The following is a 16003-nucleotide window of genomic DNA, read 5'->3' on the forward strand; positions in this document are numbered from 1 at the left end:
TTATATTAGATTTTTATTCAGGTGTCTATATTTCTTACGTTTTGCTTGATTGACATCTTGGATGTAGCACTCAAAGAGTATTTAAAGTACTCAACTGATATTTTCATTTATAAGTAACCTCACATATTAAATAGAAAGTGCTTGATACTTTCTATTTCACAAACATTAGTAAACTTTTGATAGAAGGGAAGGAAAGAGATACTAAAATGCTGTTAGGCAATCCACAATGAGTGAGTTTGTTGCTTTAACAAAATAGTAAAAGCCAGCTAATTACTCAAGTGCATTCTCAGATGACGATGTATGGATTTGTTCAGGAGTGTGCGCGCTTCGAATTATTATTGGGAAGGAAGCAAAAAAAGCTACCAATTTGAAGCCTTTGGGACAGAAAGTGACTTCAAAAGATATAAATTGATACTCTAGAAACATTTACATTTACATATGCGTTGAAACATATTCAACTATATCTCCATAAAAAGGGAGTTGCGTTGATATCTCGAGATATGCTCCACTGTTCTAACAACAAAAGATAAACAGAAGCTTATATCCTATCGAACAACAGCAAATCTCAATCAATCCATAAAGTATAGATATGATGTATTCTTGAAAACATTTGTAAGCCTAAATTAAGTAAAACATCCATGAAGTTAAATTTTTTACCTCATCTTATGAAGGAGTTTACTGACTTGATAGAGTAATAAAGGTTTTTTCTACAAATGGGGATAAAAGACGTCGAAAGTGTCACAATGGCCCTACAAAGTCTACTCTAAGTGGTAGAACTAACTGCGAAAATTTGCACACTGATATAGCTGCACTTTGGAAGATATAATAAAATTTAAAATCAATAAATTATCATGTAAAACTGTAGTATATTTGAATGCTTGTAGTCCTTCTACTAATTTGAAGTTCTTATAAATTACCGATAAAATTGTCAACATCAAGTGATTCATACTCGTTCTCAGGTGGTAGATCTTCAAGACCTTCCAAAACGTTCTTTTGGGAAGCAGGCGTATCATTCTTCCTCGTTTTATCCTCACTTTCTGGCTCTGCACCCGTGGATACACTGAACAAATCAAGTACTTGTCCAGTATCCATAGTGTCCAAACTATTATTTTGTTGAGTGACGATCGAGTTCGCAATGTTTAGCTTGAAGCGTTGAAGACTATAAAAGTTAGACACTATCATATCATATCTTCAGAAAGAAAAACTCACCCCATAATCTTTTCTTCAAGAGTACCTCTGGTAATCAAACGATAAACGTTAACAGTCTTTTTCTGACCTAATCTATGTGCTCTATCCATAGCTTGTAAATCACGCTGTGGATTCCAGTCATGCTCAACAAAGATAACAGTATCGGCACCTGTCAAATTCAAGCCTAGACCACCAACATGTGTAGTTAATAGAAGCACGTCTATGCTTGGATCACTGTTGAACTTCTGTACGACTGAATGACGACTATCCGCCGGTGTTTGACCATCCATCCTCATGTATGAAACCGAAGGCATAAGCTTTTTAAAGAGATCATTCTCTACTATGTCGAGCATCTGTTTCATTTGGCAGAAGACTAATACTCTATGTTGTGATACACCTCCATTGTCAACATCCGTAACACCGTCAGTTGATTGGCCACTTTCGCCAATACCACAATCTTGAAGTAATTGCCTCAATGCCAAGAGCTTTGGTGCATTGCTTACATCACGTATGTTACCACCTTTTGATTCTAATTTGCGTATTACTGACTTATGCTTTTCATTCTCTTGATTAAAGATAAGTGAAGGATGATTACATAATTTACGAAGGTATTGTAAAGCTTGGAACACATGCTGTTGCTTCTGACCTCCTTTCTCTTCGGTTTTCACAGTTTGACTGGCCTCATTAGCAGCTGAACTACTTCCAAACTCTTCATATAACTGCTGTTGTAGATCTGAGAGATCGCAGTAGTAATCCTGAATAATCTTTGGTGGTAGATCATTCAAAACGTCTTCTTTCAATCTACGCATAATAAATGGAAGAATTTGTTTATGAAGAATTTTCAAAGCATTGTCAGCAGCTAATTGCTCCTTGGAAGATGCTTTAGCTTCACGTGACGCTAAAATGACTTTGCCAAAACGATCATTGAAAGCCTTCTCACTACCCAAAAAGCCTGGCATAAGGTAGTCAAATAAGCTCCATAACTCCAATACGTTATTTTGAATCGGTGTACCTGACAAGAGGAGTCTGTGATGTGCTTTCACTTCTTTAACAGCTTTTGTGAGCTTGGTTTTGGCATTTTTGATAACATGGCCTTCATCAAGAATGCAATACAACCAATTAACTTTTCCTAAATCAGCTATATCATTCCTGACGACATCGTATGACATAATAACAACATCATGACGAGGTATTAGTTTGCGAAGTCTAGCTCTTTCTGTTGGACCTCCTGTATAAAGTAACGGTTTGAGGTTATTTGCATACGTTAAAATCTCGTGCTTCCAGTGACCAGTAAGTGTTGGTGGGCAGACCACCAATGAAGGTAAGTGTCTAGAGTCAGGTGATTTGGTTTCTTGATGTTTCATAGCCCTCTCATGATGCATACTTGCCAATATCGTGATCGATTGAAGTGTTTTACCGAGCCCCATATCATCACAGAGTATACCATGCAATTGATACTTATTCAAGAATGCAAGCCATGAAATACCTTCACGTTGGTACTTTCTCAAATCAATGTTGACCTTTATTGGTATTTCGTACTCTTCGACCTTGCTACCATCAAGCAATTGCGTCAGGAATTTACGCTCTTCCTCGCGCTTAGCCAGAAGTCTTTCTGGGAAACCAATTGGATCGGGTAATCCCGCCTACCATGATGTAAGGATTGTGTAGAAGAATAAAGATAAAGAACATACCTCCAGTGGTACAAGCTTAACAAGAGCAGCAAATGTGCTAGTTGCTAACTTACGAACAGCATCATCAGTGTCACTAACACGACCAAGTACAGGAACTATCAGGAATAGAACGTATGGAAGAATGTCGGTATCGAGTGTGCTGACGATATCTACCCAATGTGAATAAAAGACCACTCGTTTAATAAAAACCTACGTTGTATTGTTTCTACAGAGCCTTGGCGATGACATATATTGGAAGAATCAGCAATCAAGGGAACAACTTCATCGATGACGCGCAACATAGCATCACTAGTGCATATCTTACACATACTAGCTAAAGATTTACCGGCAGCAAATCGAATAGCAGCATAGTTGCTTTTAATAGCCTGACTTATTTTTGCTGATAATGCAAGCAATTCAGAGTATAAACTTGCATCAACACTTTCAACAGTCATTCTTAAAACTGTGAAAGAATCAATAATTTCTTGACCTTTCTCTGATGTGATATTTACGTCATTCTCGTAATTCTTGAACGAAGATAAACACTCATAAAGTTTTGGAACCTTTGTGAAAAGATCTTTGCCGAATTTCTTCGCAAGTTCCAAGATACATTGAGCCGCACCTCTTTGAATAATCGATGAAGGAGAAACTTCTTTGTCTTCTTTAATTGCTTTCCTGGAATGTTGTGCTGCTAATGCTGTAGCTTTTTGCTCAGCTTCCTCCATCTGCAATGTGAAAGACCCTTCACGTAGCTTGGCATTTTGTGCAAAAATAGGCGTCTCTTTCTCATCTTGACAGGCAAATGCACAGAGGTTTTTGACAATTTTATCACTTGGATTTGCTTTTGCAGTTGGTAAACTACATAATTCAACCAAGTTTGCGAGTGATTTTGCAGCCCTGTTTTGTAAATCTATATTGTCCTCCGTCTGATTAGAGTCAGTTGTCTGGATTGATCATATAATAATAATGCACATACCTTAATGCTATTCATAATACTTCTGATAACAGGGTTGAGCTTAACAGGTAATTCTCTAAGTGCTACAACCGCAGCTGCTATGGCAGAGTATACTTGATTATCATAACGATCTTTACGTGTCTTGTAAAATTGTATGGTACTAATAGTTTTCTTGCGTCTATCATCAATCATTCCCAATGCATTCTTCTTGCGATTACTTATTTTACTACTGGCGTCGTTGTATATGGAGCCCATTAGATCTTCTGCCAATGCTAAAGAAAATGCGCCTTGAATGGTTCCAGTTGGATCTACCTCGGCGGGTATGGATGGTAAATGATCTTTGTTTACTTTGCCATCATTAATGAGTGAACTATATACGACTTGGCATTCATTACGAATTTGTGATAACATTAAAACCATCTCTGAATAAGTTGAAGGCACATCACCCAAGAGTACATCACTAAGTTGTTTATGTAACATAGCCGCTAAGGTATTATTATGTGAGTCAACTTTACTAAATACAGCCCAGTCTTCGACTAATGTCGCTGCTAATTGCTGATGAAGGGCATAAGATGAACCAATATAAGCTGGAATTAAACCACAGAATGAGTTTTCTTGAGATTCAATTGGCCATTCTGCAAGAATTCTAGCTAAAGCATTTATAGCTGCATATCTACCTCTTAAAATGTTTTCAACACTAACCAAAGCTAAATCTTGAGTCATAACGTTCTTGTCAACATTATGTCCAGACTGATTGACATCTTGACCATGTATACCACCAGACTTTAAGAAGAAAGTGCTATCCATTGGTAGACCGATTGGTGTCATGACTATTGCAAACCACCCTTGTAAATGATCAAAGAGATAATGAGGGATATTTTCAGATTCTATACTGTCAATTGCAACATGGAATAACTTGAGAGAAGCCGTACGAATATCGTTGCGTTCTTCGAGAACAATATTTTGATATACGAAACGCAAGAACGACTCATCTACCCAATTGTTAGGTAATGAGGGAGTTTCAATGAAAGTGATGAGTGTGTTAACGACAGCCAAACGGACTGAAGTAATGGTATGACGGAAGAATGGATAGAGTCGCGAGATCAGTTGCGGTAACGGTGGTCTAGTGGAGTCTTGCGGGTTGAGCAACAAGTTCATGATGCTGTCATATGCGATAAATTGAGCAAGTAAACTCATCACAAAACCTGTGCTGCTACATAAATCATCTTTGAGTTGTGTGAAACTATCCCAAATAGCATCGAGTATACGAGGTACGCTCTCAAAGAGAGTATCAACGACTAGTCCGACGATTGGTTGGAGTGTTGCTGCAGCTACAGCTCTCACATCATCGTCGAAATCTGTCAAGCCTAATATGACGGCGTCAACGACTTTCTTGAGCATTTCATTATCAGTTGCAGCTAATTGGTCTTTTTTTACTGCAACAAAGTACTTTAAACCGAGTAAACCAGCATGACGAACTTCCCAGACAAACCCGCTATCGCCTTTCCTTGCTGGTGATTGATCATCAGTTGACGCATGAGATTGATATATCATTGAATGTAAAATGGTATGAACATATTCAGATGATTTATCGCTCATATGTAAAACTAATGATGCTAATGTTTGCGAAGCGGTTTCTCTAACTGGGCAGATTACTTGATCTGAAATGAAATCGCCGAATCTATCAAGGACCAAAACACAAAGAACATTTGCAGCCATGTTTTCTAACCAGACAGTATGATTGACTAAGTTGTCTTCAACTTTCGAATCGACATTCATGCCACCGCCTGTGCCTTGGACTTTGAATAATTCTCTTAAACCAGCAGCAGCACCATGTCTGACTTCCCATGAAGGACTGAGTAGGTCTAATTGCATAACATCAGCTACGCTTTCAAATGGATAATGACCTTGTGGTCTCTCAAGGAATTTTGATTGATTTTGTGTTGATTCTTCTTGTAATTTCCTCTCAGCTGCTTTAGCGGCAGGATCAACGACTAATGAAGCTTGTGAAGGTTTAACATCCTCCATTGGTTCAGGTTTAACTTGCGGTGCAGGTTCTTGTACTCTGATCTTAGCTGGAGGATGGCTCATAGGTTGTCCCAATTTCCGTTTACGCTTTAGACGATTCCTTTCTCTAGCGGAGAGACCGGGTGCATTTTCATCTTGAGCTGGAGCTTCTTGAACTGTATCTGAGGTAGGTGGAGGTGGTTGTTGAGAAGTTGAAGCTGCTTGAGAACCTTGAGGATCTTGATCAGTGAGTTCATCCTCGACGTTAAAACCGAACGTCTCATCTGGTTCTAAGAAGCCTAAACCTAACCTTTTAGCGGCTTCTGATTTCGCTGACTGTAAATTTGTTCTTTCAAGGGCTGTATACTCATGCCCAGTTGAAGCTAACAGTTTCGTATCGTTTTGTGTGAGATCTTTAACATTTAATAATCTCAAATTGGATTGTATAACTTGGGGTAATTCACTATTACTCGTATCGACGCGCCAGGTCCCAGATGATTTAAGAATCGATTCAATCGCAAGTGAAGCAGATATTCTGGTATCCCAGTTCTTTGAGCGGAGGTGTGGTAGAATCTATAGAATAATAAGATAAATATGAATAGCGTGAGGCAAATAACTCACTTTGTAGATTAATCTGACAGCTTCTACCCATTCACCATCTAAACCAATGTAGTTCTCATCGTTGCCGACGTTAAACTTTGAAATTTGCCCTATTTGTTTTGCTGCTGTTTGCTTTATTGATAAACTAGATCCAGTCTCTATAATTTGAATCAATTTATCAAGTCGTGACATATCGCATGGATGTTTGAATCGAACAACGAAAAAGCCTGAAATGAGGCAATTACCTATGACACCAAATGCGAGGCCACCGCTACCAACCCCTCCTACATCGACGCCTATTGACGCGTCAAAGATGTTACCTTCACCACCGAAAGCTGATCCCTACATTTTACCGAAATCGTCTACTTTGCCATCGATACCTGGTTCAAGTAGGCCACCTCTACCGACTATACCAAATGTTGGATCCCCTCCACCTCCAATTCCTTTGAAATCGCCTAAACTTCCTTCTACTCCATTATCAAGCACGTCCTCAAAGCCAATTTCAAAGTTAACTTCAACTTATCCAGAAAAATCCTTAGTCTTGGGCTTATCGACTTGCAATGGTTGTCAAAAGGTCGTCGTCGAAGGTCGTGTCGTCAATGCTATGAACGCCCATTGGCATCCAGAATGTTTCAAGTAAGTTATTATAAGGGGTAACGATCAACATCTCTGATTAGTCCAGCTGTGCATACTGTGGAGAAGCACTCGAGCACGTAGAATACTTTGAACATGAAGGCAAACCATATTGTCATTTAGATTATCATGAGGTAAAACGTCTATTTTATTGCTATTCACACTTTAAACTAACAATATATAGCATTTTTCACCATACTGTTTTCATTGTCAAACACCAATTCTTGAGACAAATTTCATCACAATTGATGATGATGCATTCACGGAATCGAATGGTCCAAGTCGACGACTGTACCATCTCAATCACTTTTTTTGCGTACAATGCGGTGATCCTTTCTTGGATCCATCAAATGAATTCAAAACGCTCGATAAACCTTATACAATGTACAAAGGACATCCCTACTGTGAAAGTTGCCATAATAGTTTACACAAACCAAAATGCAAATCATGTGGAAAATCTGTTATTGAAGATGCCGTTGATGCATTAGGCGGTCTTTTCCATCTTCAATGCTTCGTTTGTGAGGTGAGTTTATTTATTTATGTGATAATTCATCACGCTAACATTATCTAGGGTTGTCAATTACCCTTTAATGATCATGCATTCTTCGAGCAAGTTGGAAAACCTTGGTGTGAGACATGCTTTGACATTTTAATTCGTAATCTCGTGTAAGGTTATTCTGACTAAGATGATGGATGTTTCACTTTCATTGATCCTTCTTGTATTTTATAAAACATAGTATACACGTACATACCCTTATCCTTGAAATGAATTTATGTCATATTCATACACAATATCATTTTATGATTATCATTCTAGTATTTACTAAATATTCTCCTGTTGCCTAAGAAACGACCTAGTATGACTATAAGACTAGCTGTAAGGCAAGTTCCACCTATATAAAACTTTAATATTATTAGTTTAGGTTTGAAAAAATTAACTTATTTAACTCACTTCTCCAGGTTTATACGCATTAGCACCTGCTGCTACGCCTCCAAGCTTTTCAAGCAGCAGACCACTAACAAATGATCCTAAGAAGTAACCAGGACTTGAACAGATTTCAAAAAGAATAATACCAGCATGAATTCTGTATGTTTCGATTGATTGACCAATACATGGTACTTGTAAACTGAAAACACCTCCACAACCAATTCCAACGAGTGCGACTACTACTGACAATGGTCCTATTGACGTTGCAAATGGCCAAACAAGTAAAGCACCAATTCCTGATATAAAATAACTTAAAATAAGTGAATTTATATTTCCGCATCTATCTGCTAATGCACCGAGAGCTAATCTACCAGCTGCTGAAGCTAAATTATATCCAACGCTAAAAGAAGCACCCTGTGAATCTGATAATTCAAGACTTCTAGCGTATGTTGGAAGGATCTAATGTGACATTTAGTTAATGTTAATGTTAAATAAATAACTTACTGTTGGAAATGCAAAGAATGGCCATGAAGCAAAGATTTGAGCAATAATAATGCAAAGAAAGAGTCTAGTTTTGAAAGCATACTTCATATCTTGCCAAAGTGAAGGTCGAGGGGGATCTTCTATTCCAACTTTAAGCATTAAGGAAGAGGGTATCGTAAAGACAAGTGATATAATGCCAACAATACGTAAAGACCAGGCTAAACCGAGCTCCTGAGTAAGGTGAACGGATGCCAAACTTAGAACTGCACCACCAATGCCACCTCCCGCTGAATTTATACCACAGGCGAGTGCTCTCCGCTTATCAAACCAAGTCGCAGGTAAACCAGTTACACTCTGTGATCCAAATTAGAGTTAATCATGAACATAAAAACGACATACGATAAGGCAGCAAGCTAAACCTATTCCTACGACTAATCCTTGTGTAGCGAACAAACCAGGCATATTGGTCGTAGTGAAACTTGATGCGATCTGACCCAGGCCTAAGAGGATTGATCCAGTGAGAGCTACATGCTTATGAGAGGTGTAATCGATTGCCAACATTGCTGGAACAGATATAAGTGCCATTATACCTGTAGCGAGTCCACTAACAAAGGCCAATTTCCAAGTAGGTGCAACGCCTTGCTTTTCGAGCTCGGATTGATAGACGCCAAAACTGTAAACCTGACCAAGATAAAAGAAATTTATAGTAGTACAGGCAGCGAGGACCAGCCAACCCTCGCCGCCATCAGGATATACAGACTTGTTGTGTAAGTTATCGAGACGTTGATCTAGATTGTAGAAACGACTGTCCAAATCATTGATGGATAAGCCACTGTCATTATGTTTATGTAAGATCAAGTTGTCAACTGAGCCTGCGTCTGTATCAATTGAAGTCCTGGAGCTGTTAGGAGAATGATCTAGAGAGTCTCTAGACGACAGCCTAATCATATTGTCTGGCATATCGTAGTAATGGTGGTACTATTTACTTCAGTTAATCCTCATTTCTATTACATTCCAGATGACCTTTGAAGATTTAGTGACAGCTTGCGGGCGTGGTGAAGAATTATGTAATATTTAACTATATTTACCAATATAGGTAGTTTATAGCTGTTGATAAAGTGTTTATGATACTTTAGCGACATGTCGCTCTTTATATAGTGTAATAAGTGACGTGGTTACAACTGGAATGCAAACAATAGAGAATAGTTGTTAATCTAGACAGAATAGAAAGAATATATAAGGCGCTCAACCACTGTGCATTTCATCGGTTACAATGTTTGAGAAGAGAATGAAATTTTAAGCAGAAGCCCTATAAATTTGTTAATAACCAATACTTGTAATTTAAAGAAACTTACTTCTTGACAGCCTTTTGTTGTCTAACTTCAGCGAGTTTCTCCTTCTTTTCAGCTTGACGCTTAGCGAGGATCTTTTGGTAGTCGGCGACGACTTCCTTTTGAGCCTCGGTGTTACGACGAGCGACAGAGCGGAGGTGACGACGACGTTGGAGACGTTGTGGGGTGACCAAACGTTGGATCTTTGGAGCCTTAGTGTATGGCTTAGCACCCTCCTTCTTTGGTTGAACCTCACGGCGAATGACAAATTTGCGTACGTCATCCTCCTTTGAGAGGTTGAAGAACTTGCGGATCTTGGTAGCTCTCTTTGGACCGAGACGCTTTGGAAGGGTAGCGTCGGTCAAACCTGGGATGTCTTGTTCACCTTGCTTGACGATAGCAACGGAGAGAACGGCGATATCGGTGTTGACGATACAACCGCGGACGGACTTCCTACGGCGCTCACCAGTTCTACGTGGTCTGTAGCAAGAGTGACCAGCCTTGAGCAAAAGCTTAACTCTGTGTGGGAGCAAAACACCTTGCTTCATTGGGAAACCTTGCTTGTCGTTACCACCGGTGATTCTGAAGATGTAGCCCTTCCACTCGTCACCAATGCTGTCTGCTGGGACTTCCTGGGACATTCTCTTCTCGAGGAAGACTCTGAAACGACGCTCATCGTCGATGTTAATAGTCTTCTGGAGACCAGTCTGTGGGTTGGCGATGTTGAGCTTCACTGGAGGGTATTTCGTTAGCGAAGTTCTGAGTAAAAAAGTTTTGATACTAACTTATGGCCTTACTATGAGATGTTAGACTAGTTGATTAAAGTGTGAATAAATACTCACGTGACTCCTGCTTATTAAATTAGATATTTATTAGCTCTGCGCTATAATTACTCACAACAACTTCGTGGCTAGACAACAGGTTCCCTCATCAAAAATCCTCAGCCAAATCTGATGAAAAAAAATCGTTACAGAGGCTGGAAAAGAATATTAATATAATATTTTATTTATTTTTAATAATTATTTGTCAATTAGCTTTTTTTATTATTCTGCCTTTCCTTGCTTGGTATTTGTTGTAGCCAGTTAGCAATGGCTCTGCGGCAGAGATGGATATAGATAGATTGCGTTTATACTTTATATACAGTACTAATATATATTTAATAGGGAATACTTGTATCTCTTCACAATCTTTCCTTATTGTCACATCACGCTGCAACAGACTATGAATAGAAGACAGGCGATGTAGGATATATATTTGTAATTCTACATATATTGATAGTTTAAATCATATTTCTCTTTTTTTCATGCTTTTTTCATCCACTCTTCTGAGCGCATCTCAAAAAATTCCTCCTTAGCAGCAACAAGCCACTTCAAGTCGTAAGTAAAAATATAAAATAGTACAAGTGTAGAGCTAACGAAAGCCATAGATCATGGGGTACGTTCATTTATTCATCAGGCAATGCTTACCTCTGGAGTCTGGTTAATTGATGGTCCTGTCCAAATTTTAAACTCTCCAGAGGCTGCTCAGCCTGTGCATACTAGCTGGGGACTATGCTGACCACAAGTCTTCTAGTCGTATGCACAATCCTTCAAAGGGTATTTGTACGTGCTCAACTATACCGCTTGGATTCTTGTCTCATAACTCACAATACAGCCTCATCTGCCCTTCCTTACCGTCGCAACCCACCTTCATGGCTCAAGGCTACTCCAGAGGATGTTAAGGACTTGATCATCAAGCTCGCTCGTAAGGGTCTTTCACCATCACAAATTGGTGTCATCCTCCGTGACCAACACGGTGTTCCACAAACCCGTTTCGTCACTGGTAACAAGATTCTTAGAATCCTCAAGTCATCAGGTTTGGCTCCTGAGTTGCCAGAGGACTTGTACTGCCTCATCAAGAAGGCTGTATCAGTTCGTAAGCACCTTGAACGTAACCGTAACGACAAGGACTCAAAGTTCCGTCTCATCTGTATCGAGTCACGTATTCACCGTCTCACTCGTTACTACAGACGTGCACAAGTCGTTGCTCCAACCTTCAAGTACGAATCTTCAACCGCTTCCACCTTGGTCGCTTAAACGCGGTTAATTGTACTTGATAAATATATATTATATTGTTCATTCAATTTTTATTGTGAGTTTATTATTGTGATCTTAGCGAATTAAAAATCTCTGCCTATAAATTCTTCTCAATCGACTTGTCTTCTCTCTTTGAATGACGCTGGAGCATCTAAATCGTATAAATTTAACCTACATTTATACGCTTTTTCACTCTAGCGAAAGCAATGTGTGGATTTCAAGTATTGGTTTACTCTTAGTTGTATACTAATCCCGTGTCCATTCAACATCTTTTGTACTCATAGCAATTCAGATATTTTAGGTATTCAATACTAATAAGATTAATCTAATGCATCTTTCATTTATTTTATTTGTTTATTATATCAAATACTTCCTTCTGAAGTAACTTCTCAAATGAATTACTTGCCAAACACCTAATACGAATAGTACGGCCAGCGTAATTAAACCAAAGTTCTTAACTCTAGCATTTGTTGATTCTATTTGTGTGTTTAGTTAGCTTCCCTTGTAATTTGCTATTATACGTACCATTCGTATCACGCATTCTTTCTTCGCGTTTCTTTAGGTAATTCATATCCGTAACGATCTCTCTGGTCATCTGTTCTAATTTACGCATATCAGTTTCAATCGTTGATAAGTGCTCTTGATTCGCGATCGCATTGTAATCGATAGCTTCTGCACCGACATCAATATCTAAATCTATTGTAGAAGCTTCTTTAATTGGTGAATGTGATTGTACGTCTATTGTATGTTTATTAATATTCTTCGTAAATCATTAAAATATCAAACTCACGATCAGTGAGGTAGTTCTTAAAGCAAACACCAATATCAGCATGTTGATGTGTCGTTATAGCTAATCTAGTCTCTCCCTTTATATCCTTCTTGTTCAAATAAGTGTACTTCTCATTTGAGCCATCTAATATCTCAATATCAACTCTAAGATTAATGTTAATAAGAATTATTTAATTAACTTATCTATTTTATTCACCTTTGCTTACTTCCTGAGTTCACATTGGCTGTAACGACAACTAGAGTATTTGCGTTGGCGTAATGCCAAATACACTTAGTCTCTGGGTATTGAGTTGCAACTAAGTCAAATTTAACAGCATTTATGAATCCAATGGATAGTAGTATAAAAGATATAACCAAATTGTATCTCATTTCAATCACTCCCAATATTGATGGTAACCAACAAAGAACAACTATCAAATAATGATATTATCAAGACAAAAATTATTTTAATTTACTTATCAAATATTTAACTTTAATTTTAGTGTATTTTTAATTACAATTTATACACTCATTCGTTTACAAATTCTTGCATTATTATTAACAAAACACGATGAAGGAACGAATCTTTAGATGTAAATTTAAATAAATAAATTCATAGAAACATACAGAACATTCTATTTTGCACTAATAGAGGAACTAGATTTACGTCTATTCTTTGAAATTATACCAGGTGGCATATCAGAAACTGTTGGAACGCTAAACAATCCACCTTGTGGTCCTGCTGATGCAGCAGCAGCAGCTAATTCTTGATTAGCATTAATACCACTTGCATATGGTGCTCCTTTTGTTTCATCTTCATCTTTAATGTTTAATGGACTAATACTAAAACCTGGACTTAATTTATGTTTAGATGATGGTGATTGTTGTGGTGGTGGTGCTAATGAACTTTGTTTTTTACTTGATGGTGTATTAGTTACAACTGGTGGTAAATAACCAGCTCCAATTAGTTGTATCTCTTCGCGTAATGTTTCAAATCTAAATGCAACACGTGAATATGGAACATTAGTCTATAGAATTCGATAGGTTAATGGTTTAACTTATTAATAAAATTAATTGACTCACCTTTCTAATATCATTACCGGATACACCTGGGGAGTAAAACTTATCACCAAGCCAGTGTCTTTTAACTTCCATCTCAAAACCAGATTGCATAACTGAATTACGAGCTAATTCACACATATCTGCTGGACTAAGCTTGTAAATTTGTGCAGCTACACTATATTCTTCGAGCAATGGTTCCTTTGTAAAGGCCAACATCAAAGGATCATCAGTGCTTAAACTAACATTTAACCCTGTTCTAAAGAAATCTGGGAATGGATTTCTTTCATATGTTAAGAATAAAGCATTATTTGATAAAGGTGACATTGCAATACCAATTTGACGTAAATAATAAAGATATTGAAGTGCAGGTACTTTTCTGAGTAAAATTCCATGTGAAATTGAATGTGAGGTAAGGAAAGCTGAAGTTAAATGATCCGTATCACCCGCTTCACCTGCATGAGGACGTAAAACAAAAGTATTAAACCCTCTCCTTGATCTCCAATTATTAAGTGTCGCTAAATTAGCATACATATAATAAAGCCAGTAAGCATATGGTGGATTCTGCTTTGTATCCCATAAACGTGGGTAAGGGAACTTCTTATAAATCCTCCTTTCTGTTTTCGATTCATCATCTACACTATCAAATCCAATAACTCTTTGTAAGAAGATGTGTAATTCTGGATGCGATTTTGGATCTTTAGTAACCTCAAATAATGGTTTAAATATATTTTTAACAATTTCTTCAAAATTGTCTGCTATACCTGCATTCTTATAAATATGATAAAGACGTGGTACTTGAATTAACCATCTAACATTATCACAGAAGAGTTTATTATTTATTGCCCATTTTGCAACTTTATCCCATTCATCCAATGATCTGCCATAAATTGAGATACGCCATTCTGCCGCTTGATATTTACTATCGTCAAGATCACTCATAACTTCCTTAGTTATTTCAGCTAAATACCTTCCTTCAATAAAATTATCAGTCTTTAAGAAAACTTCACGAAGACGTGATTCTCCGATTGGGTTGTACTTTAAATTGAATTTATCAAATCTGTGAAATGAGTCTTGATGCGCGTGCATGTCAAGTGTATCAATTGATAAATCGTATGCAGTAAGTTTTAAAGATTCGAAAACTTCTTTTAATGTTAAATCTTTACCATCTCTATGAATAACGATATCGTCTGGAGTCTTACGAAGCTTGTATTTGATGAAGCGTAATAAATGCTTTTGATTGAAGCAAGCAGAATGATGAATGTGAGTATCTACTTTTCTAACATTATAGAAATCACGATGTGGTACGCGTTTCATCTCTGCTAATTCTTGGTACTCATTCATAAGGGAATACATTTTCCACTTAGATTGCAAATATTTCAGTCTTCTAAATGCGAATGATTTAGCTGGACCATCACTAATAACACCAAGGATGTAATCTAAGTCAATAAAGTATTCTCTTATTGTTGGTATATTGAATATAGGCTTTTGAGTGTCATCATTCTTCTCATAGACTTGATAAACACCTCTTTCATCCATTGCGAAGTCCCATTTGAGGTTCGAGTCTTCAGAAGGTATTTCACCTGCATCATTCCATTCGAATTCAGTCTTCTTCTCCCTAGCTGGCTCTTGTGGAAGTTCCATACCTTGAGAGTTGGTTCTATACCAGAAAGGCTTTGGTGGTGGTGGATAGATTCTCCATGATTTGAATTTATCAGCTTTATTATCATTCTCGTCACCCGCGGGGAAGAATCTACCATCATAATTTGATGGGTTGTCTTCCATCCTTTGATGTGAAATTGCTATATACCTTTTAAATTGTTAGAATGAATTATTGATAGTTTATAATTTCACGCACTTGTCACGTAAGTTGAGACATGTTTGAAATGATTGATAGAGTGCTCTTAATTCAGCGCTAATCTCTTCAGCTATGTAAAGTTAATAGAGTATAAGGCCAATGAAAGACTAACCTAATGGTGGTGGTGGCGGTGCTTTACCAGCAGAGTTAGATTCGTTATCAAATGCATGATCGTCTAACTCGACGTCGTCTTCTTCAATGAATGAATCACCTTGTTTGAATTCAGCGTGATGGTGAGCGAAGAACTTCCCATCTGCCTATTTACAATCAATCATTATAATATAAATGACTAAGAAACGTACTTCATTCAATATCTTATGATCCCTTTGAGAATAGAATGGATCTACCGTCTCATCATCCTGTTTCCCAATCTCTGATGCTTGTAAAACACTCTCAAATCCATCCGGCGTTGGTGATTCAGCCATGATCGTTCAAAAAACGGAGATTG

The 16003-nt window shown here is 37.7% G+C and overlaps 7 protein-coding genes across 7 annotated transcripts; 2 read left to right on the forward strand and 5 right to left on the reverse strand.

Moving 5' to 3' along the window:
* Positions 1 to 808: 808 nt before the first annotated feature.
* On the reverse strand, positions 809 to 6699 carry WALSEDRAFT_60346 (hypothetical protein). Its single transcript, XM_006958247.1, has 6 exons — positions 6442 to 6699; positions 3835 to 6393; positions 3073 to 3784; positions 2880 to 3028; positions 1210 to 2831; positions 809 to 1159 (listed from the first exon to the last, which is right to left on the reverse strand). The coding sequence occupies exons 1-6, from the start codon at positions 6610 to 6612 to the stop codon at positions 907 to 909; spliced, it is 5466 nt and encodes a 1821-aa protein (XP_006958309.1). The 5' UTR covers positions 6613 to 6699; the 3' UTR covers positions 809 to 906.
* On the forward strand, positions 6653 to 9505 carry WALSEDRAFT_68885 (LIM-domain-containing protein; the record flags this gene model as incomplete). The annotated part of the gene is made up of 7 exons (XM_006958248.1): positions 6653 to 7056; positions 7103 to 7187; positions 7238 to 7576; positions 7625 to 7956; positions 8006 to 8440; positions 8486 to 8818; positions 8864 to 9505. The coding sequence occupies 4 exons, from the start codon at positions 6653 to 6655 to the stop codon at positions 7721 to 7723; spliced, it is 927 nt and encodes a 308-aa protein (XP_006958310.1). The 3' UTR covers positions 7724 to 7956; positions 8006 to 8440; positions 8486 to 8818; positions 8864 to 9505.
* Positions 6883 to 9452, reverse strand: WALSEDRAFT_32526 (MFS general substrate transporter). The gene is made up of 7 exons (XM_006958249.1): positions 8864 to 9452; positions 8486 to 8818; positions 8006 to 8440; positions 7625 to 7956; positions 7238 to 7576; positions 7103 to 7187; positions 6883 to 7056 (listed from the first exon to the last, which is right to left on the reverse strand). Exons 1-4 carry the CDS (start codon positions 9422 to 9424, stop codon positions 7867 to 7869), a joined length of 1419 nt encoding a protein of 472 aa, XP_006958311.1. The 5' UTR covers positions 9425 to 9452; the 3' UTR covers positions 6883 to 7056; positions 7103 to 7187; positions 7238 to 7576; positions 7625 to 7866.
* A 255-nt stretch (positions 9506 to 9760) lies between the features above and the next one.
* Positions 9761 to 11219, reverse strand: WALSEDRAFT_64238 (40S ribosomal protein S6; the record flags this gene model as incomplete). The annotated part of the gene is made up of 6 exons (XM_006958250.1): positions 9761 to 9773; positions 9820 to 10528; positions 10581 to 10587; positions 10638 to 10644; positions 11116 to 11162; positions 11211 to 11219. 6 exons carry the CDS (start codon positions 11217 to 11219, stop codon positions 9761 to 9763), a joined length of 792 nt encoding a protein of 263 aa, XP_006958312.1.
* A 5-nt stretch (positions 11220 to 11224) lies between these two features.
* On the forward strand, positions 11225 to 11915 carry WALSEDRAFT_32529 (hypothetical protein; the record flags this gene model as incomplete). Its single annotated transcript, XM_006958251.1, has 3 exons — positions 11225 to 11229; positions 11368 to 11396; positions 11449 to 11915. The coding sequence occupies 3 exons, from the start codon at positions 11225 to 11227 to the stop codon at positions 11868 to 11870; spliced, it is 456 nt and encodes a 151-aa protein (XP_006958313.1). The 3' UTR covers positions 11871 to 11915.
* A 280-nt stretch (positions 11916 to 12195) lies between these two features.
* WALSEDRAFT_60349 (hypothetical protein) lies at positions 12196 to 13057 on the reverse strand. The gene is made up of 4 exons (XM_006958252.1): positions 12856 to 13057; positions 12661 to 12803; positions 12396 to 12608; positions 12196 to 12346 (listed from the first exon to the last, which is right to left on the reverse strand). Exons 1-4 carry the CDS (start codon positions 13026 to 13028, stop codon positions 12228 to 12230), a joined length of 648 nt encoding a protein of 215 aa, XP_006958314.1. The 5' UTR covers positions 13029 to 13057; the 3' UTR covers positions 12196 to 12227.
* A 183-nt stretch (positions 13058 to 13240) lies between these two features.
* Positions 13241 to 15994, reverse strand: WALSEDRAFT_32531 (AMP deaminase). The gene is made up of 5 exons (XM_006958253.1): positions 15858 to 15994; positions 15668 to 15812; positions 15556 to 15625; positions 13722 to 15507; positions 13241 to 13666 (listed from the first exon to the last, which is right to left on the reverse strand). Exons 1-5 carry the CDS (start codon positions 15978 to 15980, stop codon positions 13274 to 13276), a joined length of 2517 nt encoding a protein of 838 aa, XP_006958315.1. The 5' UTR covers positions 15981 to 15994; the 3' UTR covers positions 13241 to 13273.
* Between the last annotated feature and the right edge of the window lie 9 nt (positions 15995 to 16003).

Source organism: Wallemia mellicola (genome assembly GCF_000263375.1).
Source record: "Wallemia mellicola CBS 633.66 unplaced genomic scaffold WALSEscaffold_9, whole genome shotgun sequence".
Taxonomy (NCBI): Eukaryota; Fungi; Basidiomycota; class Wallemiomycetes; order Wallemiales; family Wallemiaceae; genus Wallemia; species Wallemia mellicola.

What these genes read in the sequence shown, in the direction of transcription:
- WALSEDRAFT_60346 (XM_006958247.1), bottom strand. Translation starts at nt 6,612, where the DNA reads ATGTCACGACTTGATAAATTGATTCAAATTATAGAGACTGGATCTAGT. An exon ending in CTGTCAGATTAATCTACAAA is followed by an intron (nt 6,394 to 6,441) that starts GTGAGTTATTTG and finishes ATTATTCTATAG; the next exon opens with ATTCTACCACACCTCCGCTC. An exon ending in CTTGAAGAAAAGATTATGGG is followed by an intron (nt 1,160 to 1,209) that starts GTGAGTTTTTCT and finishes TAACTTTTATAG; the next exon opens with TCTTCAACGCTTCAAGCTAA.
- WALSEDRAFT_32526 (XM_006958249.1), bottom strand. Translation starts at nt 9,424, where the DNA reads ATGCCAGACAATATGATTAGGCTGTCGTCTAGAGACTCTCTAGATCAT. An exon ending in GTTTAGCTTGCTGCCTTATC is followed by an intron (nt 8,819 to 8,863) that starts GTATGTCGTTTT and finishes TTTGGATCACAG; the next exon opens with AGTGTAACTGGTTTACCTGC. An exon ending in CATTCTTTGCATTTCCAACA is followed by an intron (nt 8,441 to 8,485) that starts GTAAGTTATTTA and finishes ATGTCACATTAG; the next exon opens with ATCCTTCCAACATACGCTAG.
- WALSEDRAFT_60349 (XM_006958252.1), bottom strand. Translation starts at nt 13,028, where the DNA reads ATGAGATACAATTTGGTTATATCTTTTATACTACTATCCATTGGATTC. An exon ending in TAAGAACTACCTCACTGATC is followed by an intron (nt 12,609 to 12,660) that starts GTGAGTTTGATA and finishes AACATACAATAG; the next exon opens with ACGTACAATCACATTCACCA. An exon ending in AAGAATGCGTGATACGAATG is followed by an intron (nt 12,347 to 12,395) that starts GTACGTATAATA and finishes ACACACAAATAG; the next exon opens with AATCAACAAATGCTAGAGTT.
- WALSEDRAFT_32531 (XM_006958253.1), bottom strand. Translation starts at nt 15,980, where the DNA reads ATGGCTGAATCACCAACGCCGGATGGATTTGAGAGTGTTTTACAAGCA. An exon ending in ATCATAAGATATTGAATGAA is followed by an intron (nt 15,813 to 15,857) that starts GTACGTTTCTTA and finishes GATTGTAAATAG; the next exon opens with GCAGATGGGAAGTTCTTCGC. An exon ending in CCGGTAATGATATTAGAAAG is followed by an intron (nt 13,667 to 13,721) that starts GTGAGTCAATTA and finishes CGAATTCTATAG; the next exon opens with ACTAATGTTCCATATTCACG.